Raw genomic sequence first — 18,356 nt, 5'->3', positions numbered from 1 at the left:
AGAGCTGCTTAGCTTATATTCTGCCGACCGTAGTATACTCGAGAAGCCGGAGGAATCTTAGGCGACATTATAGGTCTCGGCAAAACTATAGAGCAACTTTTAATCTTCGTTTTTTATAAGCAGATTACCGATATACTTAAAGACTACGCTAAAAACAGAGATAATCTGGAGAAACACCTTCTACGGGGTACGGAAAATTCGAAATACCTATCTACGAATAAGTTTTCTATCCCCTATAGATATAAGTAGCGCGACCTATAGCGTAGTTTTAGGCTTCGCAAGGGCATTATAATTCTATGCCTAACTACCGGTTTGAAACCCGATACTATAAAGAAATTCCTAGCTTATACGGACTTTAAGGAGCTAGGCATTAAACTGTATAACTTCAACCCGCCTAATATAGATAATGCGAAATAGGAAATAGATAATATTAAGCTCTTTAAAAGGGGAGACGTAATACGCTTTGCGCCTAATCGCGTTGCGACTCCTAAAGTAGACAAGTACCGGAAGGGAGTTAACTATCCGGGCTCTGCGCAAAATCCAATTATTACTAAGGCGCCCCTCGGTTTATATAAGAAGCTCGTATTCGTACTAAAGGGTCGTTTCTACGTATTCTACGAGAACTGGAATTTCTCTATCTCGACCGTATAGTTTAGGAGGACCTAAGAGGGCAGGCCTTACGTAAATAGCTCGACTAATTTCAAAACCGCGGCCTATAATACTCTACTAGTTAGAGCTATCGTAGTAGACGAGGCTAACGAGGAATTTAGAATAAATACGAATAGTATAAGTACGCTTCGTAAGCTAAGCGGGAACTGTAATACGAAATATGCGGTATATTTCGTAATAGGCACCCTAATCGCTAGAACGTAGAGGCCGATAGTTAAATAGATTAGAGTCTTCGACGCCTTAGCTCGCCGTAATAATAAGGGGCAACGCGAGCCTGCCCCCTAGAAAGTTTAGAAGTAAGCCTCTAGGCGATAGCTTTAAGAGGATAATTACTCGCTACGAGAAAGCTTTAAGCGGAGAGCCTTAGAAAAAGGGCTCCTTTAAGGAGCCTAAAATCCTAATAGCCGAGTTACTTATGCTAGTATTAAAGGAGTTTCTTATACTACGGATATACAAATCGGTCTAGCCGTTTAACCTAGAAAAACCCTAACAGAAGATACGACTATTAGATAATGCAGATAAGGAGCTAAAGAACATTAAGCTGCCTTAGGATATAATTAACGAATTGAATAATTAGGTAGAAAAGCTAAAGCGGAGCATTAATAGGAGGATCCAATTAGGAAAGATTAACGGCAAGGGCTAGGCGTAGAGGCAGTTTTTCCTTAGCTCTTATAGGATACGAATTCGAACTACCCTATCGCCTCTGCTATCTAAAGATAAGGGCGGCCTTACCTTAGCGACTCGTATAAGCGACTAGGTGCGGACGAACTATAAGAAGGGCCTTAAGAAGTTCCTTAAGGACAAGAACGAAGAGATAAAGAAGCAAGGCTACGCGCTATTGTCTACTAAGGAGTAGGAAATAGAATTTACGATAAAGGAGATTAAGGCTTTCGGCTAGCTAAATAAGCCCGATAAGGACCTATATATTTACTTCCTTACGGAGCTTATAGAAAGCCTACGTATTAAGGACATTATCGCGGAGCTTAAGAAGTAGACGGCTAATAGCGTTAAAGATAATAAGGGCTACAAGGCCGTAGTAATAAGCTATTCTAACGCAGTAGCTTACACTATTAATCTAGTAAGCTCTACCTTCGTAAACAAGAGCTAAAGCAATATACTAATACTTCTATCTAGGCGTACAAGAAGGCTAGTCTAAAGTCGCAGCTGTTTAACTCTAGGGTGCCGAAGGACGCTAGCTAGCGATTACAACTAATCGTAGAGTTTAATCGGTCCTAGACGTTAGGCGTAGACATTCTCGTCTACTCTATAAGTATAGCTAAGCGTAGCTATAATATAGTCGAAGCGAACTTATTACTTATAGCCGACCTTAACTAGAACCTAGTAGCGAGTAAATAGGCGAAGACGAGGGAGAATCGGATAAGCTAGAAGCGTAAAGTAAGAATAGTTCGATACTACTCCTATAGCGTATAGATTAAGCATTAGATGCTAGATAAAGAAGAGCTAGGCAATACGGCTCTAAGATCCTTCAGTACGAAGGTTAATAAGATACGAGCAAAGAAGGCTATAGAGGAAGATTCTATTATACTCGACGATTCGGATAAGGGCGGTACGGGCTTCGTAGGAGAGGAGAATAACGAGGAGCTTTAGTAGGGAGTTAACGACGCAACAATCAAATAAGTCGTACTAGTTCTACTCTCGAGGATTGTATACTTTATTATATAACTCTAGGGAATTGTTAGTCGAGCTTAATATTAGTCTCTAGGATTTGCTATATAGGGCATCGCAAAGTAAGAACTCTGCCGAACAGATAAAGGCTCTTAGCGAGTAGATCGGAGAAGTTTATATCGACGAGAAGGACGAGGAGTCTTCGCTAAATTCGGCGGGTCCGAGCTCGAAAGCTAGCAAGCAGCCTTCGAGAACGCAACTACAGCTCGGTTAAGACACTTTGTAGCTAGTTTTAGTGCATATAGAGCGAATAAAAGGTATACACTAAGCTCCTAATACTTAGTGCGGAACTTAAGGCCTTATAAGCAGTATTATAAGACTAGGACCTACATTATAAAGGTCGCCTCTTATTAACGTAGTCTATTCGACTAGTTTACCGCATAGAAGAAGACAAGTGTATTAGAACGTCTTAGTAATTCCGATATAATAGCATTGTCGACGAGGACTTCGAGAAGCTCTACAAATCCTATTCGGAAAAGGTTACGACAGTCTTAGCAATTATTCTAACACTAAAAAACCCTAAGCTTTTAAGCCGCGGGGCTACCGATGCTTCCGCTATATAGTCTACTATACTAATTCTACTACATCTCCCTAAACATCGTATTAATACGTTCTATTGATTTCCTAATAAATACTATAGGCTCGTAGCTTTATTTTAACGTAGATATCGACCTAATTAGTAGTATTGTTATTGCGTAGGAATATAGCGCAGATAATAGGGCGTATAGCGAGTTACTAAGTCGACCCGCTAAATACCTGTTTTCTGCTTTCTTAGCATTCTACGGTCTGTATAATATACTAACACATACTATAATCGTACGGTACCGAGCTAATACCTAATATAAGAAGAATCCTTATCGCTATTGTCTCTACCCGAAGGTATAGCCGTATAGGACTAGACTAAACTACCTAGCTTGTCGCAAATCTAGAGTGTTCCTCTACCTTTAATTCTCGAAGAAACGCTACTACCTAGCGACGCGTTAATATACGACAATACTAGTAATATTATAGCGGCGGAAGAAGGCTTTAGATACGCGCAAAGAGATCCGGTAGATATAGCACTATTACAAGACGCGAAAAGGTAGACAGGACGGATACGGAGGTCTCGAAGCTAGCTTAAAGGAGAATACGAAGGACAACCTATTTAGCAAGCCCTAACTACACCTCCAATAAGCTATTAACGTAATACGCGGCAGAGCGCTAAGGCGGCTATTAACGCTGCAAAACAGCTAGAAGAAGAGCTAGCAGGTGCTCCTTAGAGTAACTAATCTGCGGCTAAAAAGAGGAGCTCTCGGGCAGGTTCAAATGCTAGTGTTTAAAGCACTTAAAGCACTAAGAAGACTAAGAAGACTGTCTAGTTTGAGGTTCAAGAGATATAGCAAAGTAAACTTGGCTTACTAATAAGTAACCTTATAGAAGCAGAAGAACGGCGGCAGGTTAAGAAGAAGGTTAGCTAAAGGGCTAGGAAGCCGACTAAGAAGAAGGCTTCTAAGCAGCTATCTGCTAAGACGCCTCCTTAGCAGCTATCTACTGCTACTGCTACAACGCTAGCACTAGTTATAGCATCTTCTACTATAGAAGAACTATAGATTGTTACCCTCGAGATAGAAGTATAGTTTAATCGCGAGAACCTAGGCCGTAACTTCGGCTTAATAAAGAACAGTGCAAAGAATATCCGCTATCTAATAGACTAGGCTCTTTTAACGGCTATAGAATACGCTAACTCGAGAGGTTTCTAGCACTTCCTTATACGCCGCACTTGTAAGATTTAATGCCTGCTTACGAAGAACGGTAGGCCGCAATCCAAGGCCTTCGAGATGTCTAAATAGGACGATTAGATAGGCCGTAGTAATGCTATTGTCTAGTTCTACCGTATAATAAAGCCTGTATCTATACAGGTCTTTATAACTAAGTACTAGTCTTATAGAGCGGATACTCTATTTAAGAAGATTAGACCGAAGGGCAATAGCAATAGCAATAGCAATAGCAATAGCAAGCTACTACTATCCGACCCTCCGTCTTCTAATATTAACCTTCCTTCTAGTCTACTACTAGCTCTACGGAAGGAAGAAGGCTCTAGCAAGAAGAGAGACACAAATAGGCTTACATTGCACGAGACTAATAGCCGGATTGCTTAATATAAAGCCGTCCGTAAGGCATACGCTTATACTAATCTATAGTGTAGTCTTAGAGCTTAGGTTAGCGTTCTAGGTTGCTATATTCTTATAGGTCGACACTATAAGCTAACCGCTTAAATTATAACCTTCTAGAGAGACCAAATAGCGCTAGATAGTAAGTGTTCAATCGAGGCACTAAACAAGTAGGTTATCGAAGAGATAATAAGGTGCTATAAGATTAAGCATCCTTATAAGAACGAGCAAGGTAAGGGCAGCGGTAGAGGTAAGAGACAGCAAGAATAGGAGCCCTCGGTTTAGCAATAATATTACTATTATAGTACGCCTCAACCGGCTCTATAGATATATCTATAACCTCCGCCGCCTTATAGCTATTATAGCGCTCCGGTCGCTCTATAGTAACAGTAGTATTAGCAAAGCGCTCTACGCTCGAGTCCGCCTATTGCTAACGATAAGACTAAGACAGCTGTTCTTATTATCTATTGCCGCTAGCTTCGTACGCGCTTTCTAGCAATAGCTATATCTATTCGAGACGTACAAACCTAGATAGTAAAGGAAGATTGGTGTCTATAGATTATTAAAAACTCGACTAAGTTTAAAGAGCTAAAGGCAAATAATATATTAACCGATAGCGCTAGGTTTAGGATTGAGTCTAAGGTAAATAGGTTCTTAAAGGAATATAGAGCTAGTCGTATTCTAGCCAATATGTCTAGTCTACCGGAAGGCGCGCTAGTAGTAGAGGAGGCAGAGGGCTAAGCTATAGCAAGCTAAGGAGAATAGGTTTGTAATCGCAATATAGCACTACTACTACGCAATATATACTTACGAAAATTGCAGATAAGTTAGTCTATATGTTATACTCGGATTCTGTCTATTCAGTTTTTCTATATACTATCTGTATAGTACATACTATATACATTTCAAAAGGTTGCTTCTCTATGTGCTACCGCTAAGCCCCCGCCCCTAGACCCTAGACCCTTTCGGCTTTCTAGCGCTTTTTCGCATTTATCTTAATACTATATGCTACAATTATATCGGATATATAATATACATTTCCTAATACATTCTAAATGCCTTTATAGATTTTACAAAAAAATTGCATGTCGATACGTGCTCTATACGCTATATTCTATATACTCGAAGTTAATAGACTCGGCTTTCTAGGTAGACAAGCTAAAAGCGGAGTCTTAGCATCTGTTATAGTATGCAACCTACTACCTTTGAAGCGACACTACTTAGCGACGCCTTATCGGATAGATAGGATTTTTATATACTGTTATAGCGCCGATAAAGCGCTTTTATTTGCGTGTCTAAGAGCTAGAATCGGACTATTGAATTGCAGTATACTAAGCTAAATTGCTATACTGTTACACTAGCGTGCTTGAATAACTTCTTATAGTCTATACCTTTACCCTAACTATCTACTACTAGCCTTATATAACGCTTAAAATTAGCTCGCTAGTTATCCGTGCTATACTTAGGTATAGCACTCTAGTGCCTCTTAATCTAGTGCTTAAATAACCTAAAGGATAGCTCGATTGGATTTAAATGTAGTAAGTATAGTAGAAGGAAGTCCGCAATAATACTATACTAGCGATAGACATTGCGTACGAGTCGTCGGCTATACGTCGAGCAATTGTCTATTATAATAATAGACCTTAGACCTAGATATAGATTATAAAGGGGTAAGAGCTTCTCCTACATCTATGCGATAAATGTCTAGCTATTAATACTGCCTTCCTTAATAAGTGTTGCTCTAGGTATCTAACTATCGACTAAGTATACCGAAAGCACGCTATATCGTTGTAGTCGGTATAGATAGTTCTTAGTTATATAAGGAAAGCCTTTAGGTGCCTACCTACGCCTTCGAATAGCAGACCTCTCGCTATAATAGGTCTTATCTATAAAGACAATCTAATCCGCGCGCTAACTAGCTATATTTATAAGGTATGCTAGCTCTGCTTAAGAGTCTCGTTAAGACGCCTAGCGCTAAGCAATCTTGTTAGTTATCTGCTATGTCTTTAGGCAATTTCTTATTATTTATAGATATACGTATATACTAAACTCCGCTACTATCTAGTCTTGTAACTCGTCGGACTAGGTAGTGCCCTTCGCTGCTAGGACGTCTATAATGAAGTCTCTTATATACGGCAGTATCTTCTTTAGGCGGCTAGGTTTGCCTTTAGGTCTAAAAACCGTACTATATCGCTTTAAACTCGTACTATACCTCTTAACCGCGGCAAACGACCCGTTTCTATACTGCTTACGCTACGACAACTATATATCCTTCGCTATTGCACTATCCTTTAATAGCTGCTCGATAACCGCCTTGTCTTAGTTAGTAAAAGGAGCTATAGGTAGAAAGCGGCGGCGGCGACGGCGAGGTACGAGGCGGGCGACAATACGGACTCGGTAGAAGGCAGCGGCAATAGCAATAATATAGACAGACGATATAGTGGAACGACTAACTGACTATAGCGAACAAGAATGCTTCATTTACTAACTAATTAGTATGGAAAGTGAAGCTGAGGGGTTGCGGCTCAAAAGCTCAGGGTTTTTTGGTGTCAGAATATCCCAAACAGGGACATGTTCACTCGTTCACTGGAGGCCCTCCGCCACGCTATCATACAGCAGAGAAATCCCCTGCTTGCTCTCTGCCTGCGTGCCTTCTCTGACATAGAGCTGGCAGCGGATCTTGCGAAGCTACACTATCGATTGCTTTACTGCAACGTGGATTTCGGTTCGAAGTCGACGCTCTCCATCATCTCTGACTCATTTCACCGAAACTTCTGAGATAGCATCGGTTCACTGAGCATGTACATATCCCATTGTACGTTTTCCCGGCTCCTCGAAGCCTTCCTGACAATGCTCTTGTTGCGGAATTCACAATGTGGAGAATCGTATTGTGCTCTTTGTTCGCAGCTCTACATGAAGCATGATCAAGTCTTTGTCTGTCTTCACAACATTATATATCAGTTCTCACTATCTTGCCTTCGAGCCCACTTTGGAACACCTTTCTGACATCCGCGCGAGAGCCCTACCATCTACGAAGATAGTGCCGGCACTATCGATCTTCGCAGCATCTTCCACCGAGAACTCCTACATCTCGCTCTCGCCGACACCATGCATCTACCTCAACAATCTCCAAAGCCGACCCGGCTCCAGAAGCTCAGCTCCGCAATTGCGATGACATCCAACTCCGCGGCTGCTCTTTGGACAGGACAGAAAGTCATAGGGACTACTACAGAAGCAACTCTCCTGAAAGCGGAAGCTCAAGTGGAGCAGACCTATTCTAGCGAAGAACATTACGACATCCGTCGGACACTAGCAGCCACCGGCGAGGGTCAAGTCTCCTTCTTGCAAAGTCAATCAACCGGAGTGATCGTCGTCCGCAAGGTCGTCAGACCAGTCGAGCTCCACGAACACAATCGTTGCCTATGGGATCGAGGCAGGTACAAATATCCGAATGATGCAGTGATTGCTAACCTGATGAAGCCGCATCCCAACATCGTCAGGTTGTTCTCTTGCAGCCGCGATGAAGACAGGTCTGCCGAGCCCGGACAATACGAAATATTCATGGAACATTGCAACGGCGGCGATTTGTACGTCCAGGCGCATCACTTCATCCAGAAAAACAAAGAAATTCCAGACAGCTTCGTCTTGCATGCCACGATTCAGCTTCTGGAAGCTATGGCGTTCATTCATCATGGTCTGCGATATTGCGGTCATGGGAAGTACACCGTTGACCCCGGCTTCAAGTCCATCGTACACGGCGATCTCAAACCAGAGAATGTGTTCTTAAAATGGAGCAAACCACGGAAAGTCGACGACCTCCCGACTCTCGTGATCGGAGATTTCGGCGGTGCCAAGCCAGCTGGAAAATATTATCATTGTGTCAGCGCCGGCACAGAAATGTTCCACGCTCCCGAAGACGTGGCCATTGTCGGATCCCCTATGGTCGAGTGTACGGAGGAGACCTTTCCGCTGTATCTCAAACTCGCCGAAGAACGGGCCACGCCTTCCGACATGTATGCCATTGGCCTGATACTGGAATGTCTCGTCCTCGGCCAGGACGATCCTCCGCCGCCAGGTCATGACTTCACAAAGATCTTGTTACCAGAAGGCTATCGGCGTGACACGTACAAGACTGACTATGAGCACAAGCAGATGATACCACTCATTCTGCAGACTTTGCTAATGACAGATACGGAAGCTCGTGGCTCTGCCAACTTCGACCCCAAGACTGGTCTGCTTGAAGATGTCCACTATCTTCGTCTAATCAGGCAGGACATGATTGCTGCCGGTGACTACCATGTGGATGAGCACCTCTGGGCTCTTACACCGCCTCCTGCCGTTGATGCTGAGTAAGTCTTGCGCTTTACGCATCGATGATAGTGATTTGGGCTAATTTTGCTCTCTAACATATGTGACATTAGGAAGGTACTATCAAACCGGCACCATTTTGCGAACCTCATTTTCCGAAGCTTGAATCTCTCGATACATTTCCTATTCGTGCGTCTCCACACTTCACGTTCTCCAGACTCGGCGCTGTCAGCAGACCGCTGCAATTTTTCCTCTTGGACATATGCTGGCTTTACTATGCATGCACGCATCCGTTCCGAGACATACATCCGACCCTACATGATCCACCTGGGTCATATCGTTGTCAGACACGCCTTATGCAGACGGGAAGGAACGACAAAGCAATTCGTCCCAAAAATCTGAACCATCGTTTGCTACATCGCTTTTCTGGCTCGCTATTTGCTCGAACAAATTTCTGCAGGTATGTCGCATGTCTCACAATCTAATCATGGCCAGCAAGCAGTCATCGTAATTTATTTGCCAGATCGATCTCCCGCAATGCTGTTTTCTTCTTCCTTTATCGAGATCGTTTTCTCAATTCCCATCGTACAGCACTACTCGTTTCTGCACCCATCATGAACTCAAACAACTCTGGCTTCAATACTTCTCGTGGTGGTGGTCGTGGTGGCTTTCGCGGTGGTTATGGAGGTCGTGGAGGAGGTGGAGGAGGTGGAGGAGGTGGAATTGGCGGAAGAGGAGGAATGGGTGGAATGGGTGGAAGAGGAGGAATGGGCGGAATGGGTGGAAGAGGAGGAATGGGCGGAATGGGTGGAAGAGGAGGAATGGGCGGAATGGGTGGAAGAGGAGGAATGGGCGGAATGGGTGGAAGAGGAGGAATGGGCGGAAGAGGTGGAATGGGTGGAATAGGTGGTATGGGTGGAAGAGTTTCTACCGATGCCAACTCTGCCCTCAAAACCATAGAGACGTATGCCCAAGCTATTGCCCGCAATGAAGGAACAGATCCGAACGACAACACCAACTTGCAGGCCATCAAGTACAATCACGGGCTTCGTGATGCATTTCAAGCCAGCGAACCTGGCTCCACGATTGCAACGAACTATTTCAACCTGACAACACCAAAGGAGGTCTATGTCTACAGTCTTGAAATGGTCAGATCTGGAGGCCAACAAGTTCACAAGCGTGCTGACAGAAAGCTTATTTTGGATCATTTCCTGGGCCAGATTACTGAACTTCAAGTGTCCGATGGCCAGACCAAACACTGGGCTACCGACTATCAGCTTATTTGGAGCATCACGCCGCTGTTCAAGGTCGCATCTGGCAATCGGCAACTTGCGCTTCCCATTTCTCAACCTGGCCAATATCCCAATGAGTGCGGCGAGCTGTTGCAAGTCCACCAGCTGAACATCTACTATGAGTTCACGATACCATGCGACCTTCAGCAATTCAATGATCCTGCGGCAGGTAGCGACAGGAACAGCCGCCCTGGAGTTCTTCTTCGCGGATTCAATGCCTTCTTGAGCGATGCTGCTCGCTCTCCAGGACAAAGCGTTGAGTTCACCTCGGGCAATAAAGGTTTCAGCACTACGCAGGTTCCGAATCCACTGCAGACATATCCACCCAATAACCACAATGCCTTGATCGCTTTGAGCGGATTCTTTCTCTCTGTTCGACCAGGTGTCAGCAACTTCCTTGTCAACATGAATACCGCCACTTCAGCCTTCTTCGCTCGTTTGACTGTTCAAGATTTCTTGAACTCTGTTGGAGCTGGATCGACTACTAGACAGCGGCTTGGTCTCCTGAAAGGTGTGAAAGTCAGGATCACTTACAACGTTGGGCCTCCGAGCTGGGCAACGCGAGGGCAAAGAACTGAATATCGCTTCATTCGAGACATCAGCGGCGACAATGTCTCGCAGCAACGAACGATCGACAATCCAAATCAAACCATTTGGGAATGGTATCGAGATCCGGCGAACAATGGTCATCATTTCTATCCCAGCCAGCGCATCGATTTTGCCAAGAACATTGCCTCGATCAAGTTAGCAACAAGCAGTGGGGACACGATGGGCATTGAGGGATGGTATCCAGCGACAGCACTTGAGATTGTGGAATTCCAGCGTTTTGGCAGTCCTTTGGGCAGTCACGCTATCAGCAACATGATCAATGCTGCGCGTATGTTTCCCAGCCAATCTGTGCAACGCATCACGAGCGCAGGCCGCGCTATGTTCGAGCTCCAATCGCCAGCTCAAGCAGCCAATCTGAATGCTAAGTTCGGCATGACAGTCGGCAATGACATGCTTCGGATCCCTGGCCATTGGCTACAGATCCCTCAGATCCGCTACAGCGGCGGATACAAACAAGCCAACAATGCTTCTTGGGATCTCATCAAAGTGAGATTCAAGAACTGTCCGGGTATCACGAGGCCAGTGGCTCTCAACTTGACGAGCAGACACCACGAAGATAGGCAGATCCAGGACAATCTTGAGACGCTGCGGGTGGCACTGGCCGGCCACGGCATCGGCGGCACAACAGCTCGATTCCGTGTCAATACGCCACCACCCGATCATGCTATCCGCAGTCGACAGCCTACACCGCAATATGAGACTGTGATCCAACAGCTTTTGGCCGCGCAGCTTGGAGATGGGCTTCGTACTGTCTTGCTGGTGCTGATCAAAGAGAAGAATCAAGACCAGTATGCGTTCATCAAGCGTGTCGCCGAGCTGCAGCTAGGCATTCAGACTGTATTCTGTATACAGGATGAGAAGCGGCTGACAGCTTTCAACGCTCAGGCTGCATCGAACATCGCATTGAAGTTCAACATGCGCTCCGCAGGAGTCAATCACGATCTTGGCACCCAAGGTTTCGCGGCTTTGAAGACGCCAAATCGACTCAGCAACACGATCGTCCTTGGTGCTGATGTGACGCATCCGCCGACGTCTTCCAGCCCAGGTACGCCATCGATCGCGGCTGTTGTTGGCACGACTGAGGACGACTTCATGCACTTTCCTGGCTCAATGCGGCTGCAGCGCGGCAGACAAGAAGACATTGTTGAGCTGGGCGACATGGTCAAGGAGCGCTTGATCGATTGGGCAGAAAAGCATGAAAAGCGTCTGCCTGCAAACATGCTATTCTACCGAGATGGAGTCTCCGAGTCGCAGTACGAAAGAGTTCGGCTTTACGAGATTCCTCAGATCCAGCAGGCATACAATTGGGCACGCGAGTATCTCAATTGGCGATCCCAGAACGCGGATGAAAATGCAGTGCTGGATACCCGCCGTAACCCATGGCCACTTCCAGTCCCTCGACCCGGCGATAAGAAGAAGCACGATGAGGCACAGGCACCAGACTTCTTTGAAGACAAGACCGGCCTGGAAGAGCCCTTCAGCTTGACCTATGTTGTCGTCGGAAAGCGCCACAACACTCGCTTCTACGCCCTGCAAGCTGCCGACGCCGAAGTCAAGAAGCAGCCATTCAACACATGTGGAAACGTTCGTCCCGGTTTGGTCGTTGATCAAGTCATCACCCACCCCCATTCCCTCGATTTCTATCTCCAGTCTCACCAGCCTATCATCGGCACTGGAAGATCTGCTCACTACTTCACCCTGACCAACAACATGCAATTCACGGCAGACGAGCTTCAAAAAGTGGTAAGTCAAGTCCCTCCCCTGACCATCATTCAAACTCTACTCCTTTGTCAAATGCTAACCTCGTCCTCCTAGACTCACGATTTCTGCTACGCCTACGCTCGTGCCACCAAAGGCGTCTCGTACTGCGCTCCAGCATACTATGCAGATCGTCTCTGCGACAGAGGTCGTGCGTACCTTCGTCACTGGCTGACTCGCCAGAACGATCAAGCCTACCGTGCCTCACGAGACCGTCAACGCAACGAGACTTTCACGCATTACAACGACTTTGTCAAGAATGAGCTTCGCAATCGACCGTACTACCGCCCAAACCCTAATCAGCAGATGAAGTATGGGTTCACGAGACGCAACCCTTGGCACGAAAATATGGATGGAGTCATGTTCTACTTGTGAGTGAGAAGGAGACGGTTGTCCGGGTCGGAGCGATATTGGGGAGAGCGAGGTGATTGGAAAAGCGTAGGATGGTAGCTTGACAGATAGCCAACTTTAGACCACGGTCTTCGCACTCTTCCTCTCGGTAGCATTTCAACGGAAAGCCCACCACGCACTCAAGTCTCTTCACGGCATTCATGCTATTGAGCCACGAAGATATTCTTGATAGCCAACTTCAGACCAGTGTCTTCGCACTCTCCCTCTCAGCAGTGTTTCAACGGAATCCCACCACGCACTTGAGTCTATTCACGACATCCATGCTATTCAGCTACGAAGATATCCCTGATGGCTTTGGAATAATGATCTTTCGAGGCCTTCTTGACCGGTGCGTATGGTGGAAGCATTTCTTGCTCCTCCAAAGTCAATTTCTTCTCGGAATTTTTCAGAATAGGCATGGGACAGCCTTTATCTTCCCACTCTGAGATCCAACGCTTCATCTCGCTCTCAATTCTTGACAGTAGGCTTTGCTGATATCTCGCAAAGGACTCTCCTTCGCAGCGCAAGATATCAGCGACTGGGATCTCATGCTCTCCTTCCCAGCTGTCGACGGTTGAATTGAAGATCTTGTACAGCTCGCGATATGCCTTGTTGATGCGAAGATCTCCTCCAGTCCCAAAATGCTGCATGGCCAAAAGTCCTGCTCCAAAAGCTGCCTGCTTGTGTAGAACCATGATACAACCATGGGCATTGACATCTTTGATAATACCTGCTCTGCCGTGAAAGTATTGGTTGAATGGAGTGACCGGCTCGTAATACCCAAACTGAGCACAAGACAGATCGATGATGTATGATTCACCATTGCGATGTTCAACTGCGAGAACTGCATGACTGACATCGTTGGGAAAACAGCCTCCGGTTGTGTAGTATCGCTTGAGCTTGTTCTCGAGTCGCGGGTCTTCCAATCCAAGCTCTTCGACGACGAGAGCATAATCTATCAAGTTATCAGTAGTTCCCCCCGAAGATATGGTCTTGGTTATGCTGACCTGAAAGCAGTCTCCTGGCCAGCTCATACATGTACCCAATTCCATCCGTGCAGGCTAGAAAACTCAAGAGCTTCTTTTGATCAACTGCATCTGGCACCATTGAGGCAGGAAACTTGAAGAATATGGTCTGGCCGTCAGCAACTCTGGTGATGTCGTCGTGCAGGACAAGTATGTCGTTGACTTTCTCAATTGACTTCACATTCATGTCGAAAGCCACTCTGCGCCAAAGATAGAATGCGCTTTGCAAGAGATCGCCGGCCCGATACATGCCTCGGAGCACATCTTTCTGATTGCAGTGACGAAGATGAATGTCGCGGTGATCAGATCGGCATCTGGTGCTGCAGTAGGCTGGCGAAATTGCCTCAGCGTTCCTGGCGCTGCATTCGAAGCAAGTGAGGATAGGTCGCGGCACGACATCGGCGCATGAAGCGCAGGTCTCCATTGTCTGCATAGGTCGCGTCGAGGTTGTCGATCCTCTTTCCAGAGATTTGCAAAGTCAATAAATTGCTTGCCAGCTTGGACTTGACTTATAAATCTTCTCCTGCATGCAAACGCCGCGATGAAAAGTCTTGGCGGTTCGGGTGAGTTCTAACTCGAGCAAGATGCGGAATACCACAGTAACTCGCAGAAAGCACACGTTACGTCGGCCTGCGGAAAGAAGAGTTGTGATATCGAGTGGTCCTTGGTATTCTCAGAGCGAGTACCTAAACCCCTTGTTGTCAAGCTCAGTCATATCATGCATTCCTTGCTCAATCGCAGCCTTCTCTTCCTCATCGCTGGCTATGCCTCGAGTGGCAGCATCCCTGTCACGCTTCTTGTTGACGGACCACATGTAAAAGTAGAGGACGCAGACGGCGAGGAGCTTGATGGTGTAGCCGATAAGCATGCTGGAACACCTGTCAGTGACCAATCGCATATGGGGAGAAAAGCAATACTGACGCGACATATGCTGAATGGTAGCCAGGTGCTTCGCTGTCCTTGAATGTCTGCGGTCCAATGATGTTCCCTACGCAGTACCCTGTATAAAGGATGGCCGCTGTGAGCTGCTTCTTTGTGAAGCCACTGATGTTTGAGCTGACCATTGTTAAGGACATCGAGAACCCGAGACCTTGGAAGTAGCAGAGCCAGATGGCGACCAGTCTGCCCCATTTGTTGCTATCTGGAAGCCCCACCAGTAGCCCGGAGCCGACTATGCAGATCAGGTTGGCCACAATCATGGTCGCGCATCGTATGTTCGGGAACTTGGAGCAGATGATGCCACCTCCTAGTAAAGAGAGGAATTGTACTGCTCCGCCCGGGATTTGTAGATACTGAGTGCCCAAGGTCCCGAAGCCGAAGGACTTTAGAATGATCGAAGTGAAGCTGGTCAGTGCTGAGTTGGGTACTTGCGCACCGACAGCAAGAACGAATAGGAGCCACGTCTTTGGATCATAGATGGTCTGCCATGCCTGGTACTTTGAAAAGTTGCTGTTCTTGATGCCCTGTTTGTTTTTGGCAACTCGCTCGACGGCCACGTAGCGCTCCCTCTCAGTCAGGAACTTGGCCTTCGAAGGAAGATCCGGTAACGTAGTCAACGCATAGACACCAGCTGCGAAGCTGATAGAGCCGAAAATGATGAAGATGTACATCCATTTGGCGAGGCCGGAGCTGATATGTCCTACCGCGTAACCGATCAGGCCTCCGAACATGGTTGCAATTCCATTGGTACAGTAATACGATTCCAGACGTAGGGGCTGTTCAGAGGATGTGTACCACATGCCCATGATGAGCACAAAGCCGGGATTGACAGCTGCTTCTACGAAGCCCAGCAGGAATCTGTTCGCTGCAATGCCAGCGAAGTTGTGGCAAGCTGTGAATGCATCAGCCAGGTATCTTTGCTAAGAAACAAGGCAAATTCTTACCTGGTGTAGTGAGGAGGATCACACCCCAAAGCAAAGTCGTCACTGACAAGAACTTGCCGATGGGAAGCTTCTGCATGAGATATCCGCTAGGCCATTGCCCGAGAAGGTATCCGAAGTAGAAGATACTTGCCAGCCACGAGTACTGCTGACCATGAAGGTGAGTGCCCTTTTGCAGCCCGTATGCTGAAGCATAGTTGATGCCGTTCTTATCCAGTTGCTGTAGTAGGAACAGGAGCCATAATACCGGTATTATGCGCCGGTCGATCTTCCGTAAGACTTTCTTGAATTCGCTGGGCTTGATCGTCTCGCCGGCATGTTTTTTGTGAACGTCATATGTTTCGTCAAGCGCTGAGCTAGGTGCTGAGGTAGTAGGTGTAGACCGAACGAAGTCCATATCTTTCTCGTTGAAGTCTTCCCCGAAGGACGCAGAGCTCACAGTCATGGGGTAACGCGTAAGAATGATATCTGACAATGTTTCGATAGAGTAAGAGAGGATAGTGCAAAGGAAGAAAGAAGGTTAGCATTGTGAGCCGCGTAGTAGTCTCATGTCCACGTGTCTACCCATGCATTCTCATGCTGTAAGCCGCGAGAGAAGCACATCAGAGTCTTCCCTACCACGAGGCGATCCCCACCACGGCCGCCTCACTGACAAACACATTCATTCCCTTCGGACCATCGCTTCGACGTGGCGGTTGAGTGTGCTTGTGCAGGATAGGATAGGATGATGCAGAAAGGTGAAGTCGTCATTGGCTCTTGTACATCTACGACGATGTCCTCAACATCGTTCATAGCCTAGTGTTGATGTCGTGATCTCGCGTGCCAGCTTCACTGGGCTTTTTGCCGACACTCTTGATAGCATTCCCAGGATTGTCGTTTCTGACTCAGCCACAAGACTGCTTGGCTATGTCTTGATGAGCTTCGGCTGCGGCTTTGAGTTGGCGGAAGAGCTTCAATGTTGTTGAGCGAGGTTCTGTGTGAAGGCAAGGTCGGTCGTCGTCGTCGATACCATGCCTGTCGTGACCAGAAATGCATCACGCCAAGGCGTCTTTCTCACGTGACTCCTCGACGCGCATCGGAACTCCACTTCCTGCCGACCATCACACAATATGTTCGAAGCATGATTTGCTCACAATCTAGCAGGTAAAACATCTCAGCGTCGTTCTCTCGAGATCTGGCTGCATCAATGGACTGGGAGTTGTGAGCAGCCCGGGCCGGAACCTCTGTTCCCGATACCAGGGAGCCTCTACAACTTCACGAAAAGTCCGTACTATGGCACACGGATTCCACAAAAGGTCGTAAACAGAAGTCGACCATAGCAAGCAGGCAAATTGATGTCAATAGCTATCGGACGCTTGCCACGCGGCAGTGGTGAACAGGTAATGTTTACACATATAAAAGCACACTTTACTTGAGAAAGGACTTGCCCTTCTCTTCTCTCCTGAGAATCGACAAAAACCCACCAGGATGTCTCTCATGTCACTTCCAATCTTCTTTCCTCCACTGCTCTTGGCCAGGTCACACGATCCTGATCCAACAGCTCCAGAGCACCCACAACCGCCTTTGCCTCCAAAGCCGCTCATTGAACGTCTCGACTCGCAGCCTGACCCAAACTGGCCGCCGAAGCCTAAGCCTTCATTGAATCGGCAAGCCTCACAACCGAATCCTAATTGGCCACCAAAACCAAAGCTCTCATTGACTCCGCAAAGTCCAATTCTTCCAAGTCCAGATCCTGTTGGTCCACCACCAGACGGAGACTTCCCACAATGCTTGTCATGGCGTATGCTGAAGGATGATACTATGGCCATTTGTGAGGGTACATCCTACTTATTGCCAGAAGTTCGATAAGCTAGGCAATTGATCTGAGCAAACGATATAGCAGGCGTTAGCTCTAGGATAGCCAAAAAAAGGAAAGAAAAATTACCAACCGCCCATGCTACAACAGTTTTGCAGCACTACACCCTATTACAGAACCCCTTTTGGGGTCCGCAATCGGGTGTCGTGGGCACCTACTGCCATGCCGTAGGCGAATGCTGCGGCGCCGAGGACGTTGACTGGTGCAAGGATGTTGAGACCGTTGTAGTAGACCTGTGCGAAGACTTTGGTCGAGACGCTACTGGGTTGAAAGTAGAGGATTGGGACTGCGTTTTGACTGAAGGCGAAGTTGTAGGAGCCTGCGAAGAAGGCGGCTGGGAGGGCTATTAATTTTGCTGCGAGGCGCGTCGAGAAGGGAGAGTGGTGAACAGCAATGTCGTGAATGCCATCCTCCGTACATCTCCGAGAATAATGACAAATGTGCGAGACGGGATGGATGAATTGATTCTGCCACCTTGACCTTGCGGTCCTGCTCAGGAGTTGATAGGAGATGATCGCATTCCCGCCCGGAAGCAATGACGCGAGATCCGTGGCATTTTAAGGTGCTAGATTTGACGAGTCGCGCATCTGTCGAAGTTCAGAGATCATCTCATGTCGGATGACATCGCGAGTGTGTATGTTGAAAGAGCATGACCGGCTTGTGGTGACGGGTGACGGTGATGTCTCTGAGGCGAAGGGCGATTGATGGTGATATTTTTGGCTTTGTTGTTCCAC

At 46.9% G+C, this 18,356-nt stretch overlaps 7 protein-coding genes across 7 annotated transcripts; 3 read left to right on the top strand and 4 right to left on the bottom strand.

Moving 5' to 3' along the window:
• Nucleotides 1-6,989: 6,989 nt before the first annotated feature.
• Nucleotides 6,990-7,573, bottom strand: MYCFIDRAFT_175672 (uncharacterized protein; the record flags this gene model as incomplete). The annotated part of the gene is made up of 7 exons (XM_007929365.1): nt 6,990-7,083; nt 7,120-7,193; nt 7,221-7,261; nt 7,300-7,349; nt 7,378-7,435; nt 7,474-7,507; nt 7,556-7,573. The coding sequence occupies 7 exons, from the start codon at nt 7,571-7,573 to the stop codon at nt 6,990-6,992; spliced, it is 369 nt and encodes a 122-aa protein (XP_007927556.1).
• Nucleotides 7,574-7,613: 40 nt separating this feature from the next.
• MYCFIDRAFT_77586 (uncharacterized protein) lies at nt 7,614-8,858 on the top strand (the record flags this gene model as incomplete). Its single annotated transcript, XM_007928935.1, has 1 exon — nt 7,614-8,858. The coding sequence occupies one exon, from the start codon at nt 7,614-7,616 to the stop codon at nt 8,856-8,858; it is 1,245 nt and encodes a 414-aa protein (XP_007927126.1).
• A 2,609-nt stretch (nt 8,859-11,467) lies between these two features.
• On the top strand, nt 11,468-12,634 carry MYCFIDRAFT_15043 (uncharacterized protein; the record flags this gene model as incomplete). The annotated part of the gene is made up of 3 exons (XM_007928716.1): nt 11,468-12,030; nt 12,196-12,457; nt 12,530-12,634. Coding segments are annotated over 3 exons (930 nt in total), but the record flags the coding sequence as incomplete, so codon positions are not given.
• A 512-nt stretch (nt 12,635-13,146) lies between these two features.
• MYCFIDRAFT_77588 (uncharacterized protein) lies at nt 13,147-14,311 on the bottom strand (the record flags this gene model as incomplete). Its single annotated transcript, XM_007928936.1, has 2 exons — nt 13,147-13,817; nt 13,870-14,311. The coding sequence occupies 2 exons, from the start codon at nt 14,309-14,311 to the stop codon at nt 13,147-13,149; spliced, it is 1,113 nt and encodes a 370-aa protein (XP_007927127.1).
• A 249-nt stretch (nt 14,312-14,560) lies between these two features.
• Nucleotides 14,561-16,164, bottom strand: MYCFIDRAFT_77589 (uncharacterized protein; the record flags this gene model as incomplete). The annotated part of the gene is made up of 3 exons (XM_007928937.1): nt 14,561-14,756; nt 14,809-15,718; nt 15,771-16,164. The coding sequence occupies 3 exons, from the start codon at nt 16,162-16,164 to the stop codon at nt 14,561-14,563; spliced, it is 1,500 nt and encodes a 499-aa protein (XP_007927128.1).
• Nucleotides 16,165-16,315: 151 nt separating this feature from the next.
• MYCFIDRAFT_175669 (uncharacterized protein) lies at nt 16,316-17,633 on the top strand (the record flags this gene model as incomplete). The annotated part of the gene is made up of 9 exons (XM_007929364.1): nt 16,316-16,474; nt 16,501-16,565; nt 16,594-16,704; nt 16,734-16,759; nt 16,795-16,878; nt 16,908-17,075; nt 17,112-17,146; nt 17,184-17,577; nt 17,617-17,633. 9 exons carry the CDS (start codon nt 16,316-16,318, stop codon nt 17,631-17,633), a joined length of 1,059 nt encoding a protein of 352 aa, XP_007927555.1.
• A 54-nt stretch (nt 17,634-17,687) lies between these two features.
• Nucleotides 17,688-18,230, bottom strand: MYCFIDRAFT_175668 (uncharacterized protein; the record flags this gene model as incomplete). Its single annotated transcript, XM_007929363.1, has 3 exons — nt 17,688-17,703; nt 17,737-18,114; nt 18,199-18,230. 3 exons carry the CDS (start codon nt 18,228-18,230, stop codon nt 17,688-17,690), a joined length of 426 nt encoding a protein of 141 aa, XP_007927554.1.
• Between the last annotated feature and the right edge of the window lie 126 nt (nt 18,231-18,356).

The sequence above is a fragment of the Pseudocercospora fijiensis genome (genome assembly GCF_000340215.1).
Source record: "Pseudocercospora fijiensis CIRAD86 unplaced genomic scaffold MYCFIscaffold_5, whole genome shotgun sequence".
Taxonomy (NCBI): Eukaryota; Fungi; Ascomycota; class Dothideomycetes; order Mycosphaerellales; family Mycosphaerellaceae; genus Pseudocercospora; species Pseudocercospora fijiensis.
The sequence above is the reverse complement of the archived record's forward strand: the minus strand, read 5'-3'. Positions and strand labels throughout refer to the sequence as shown.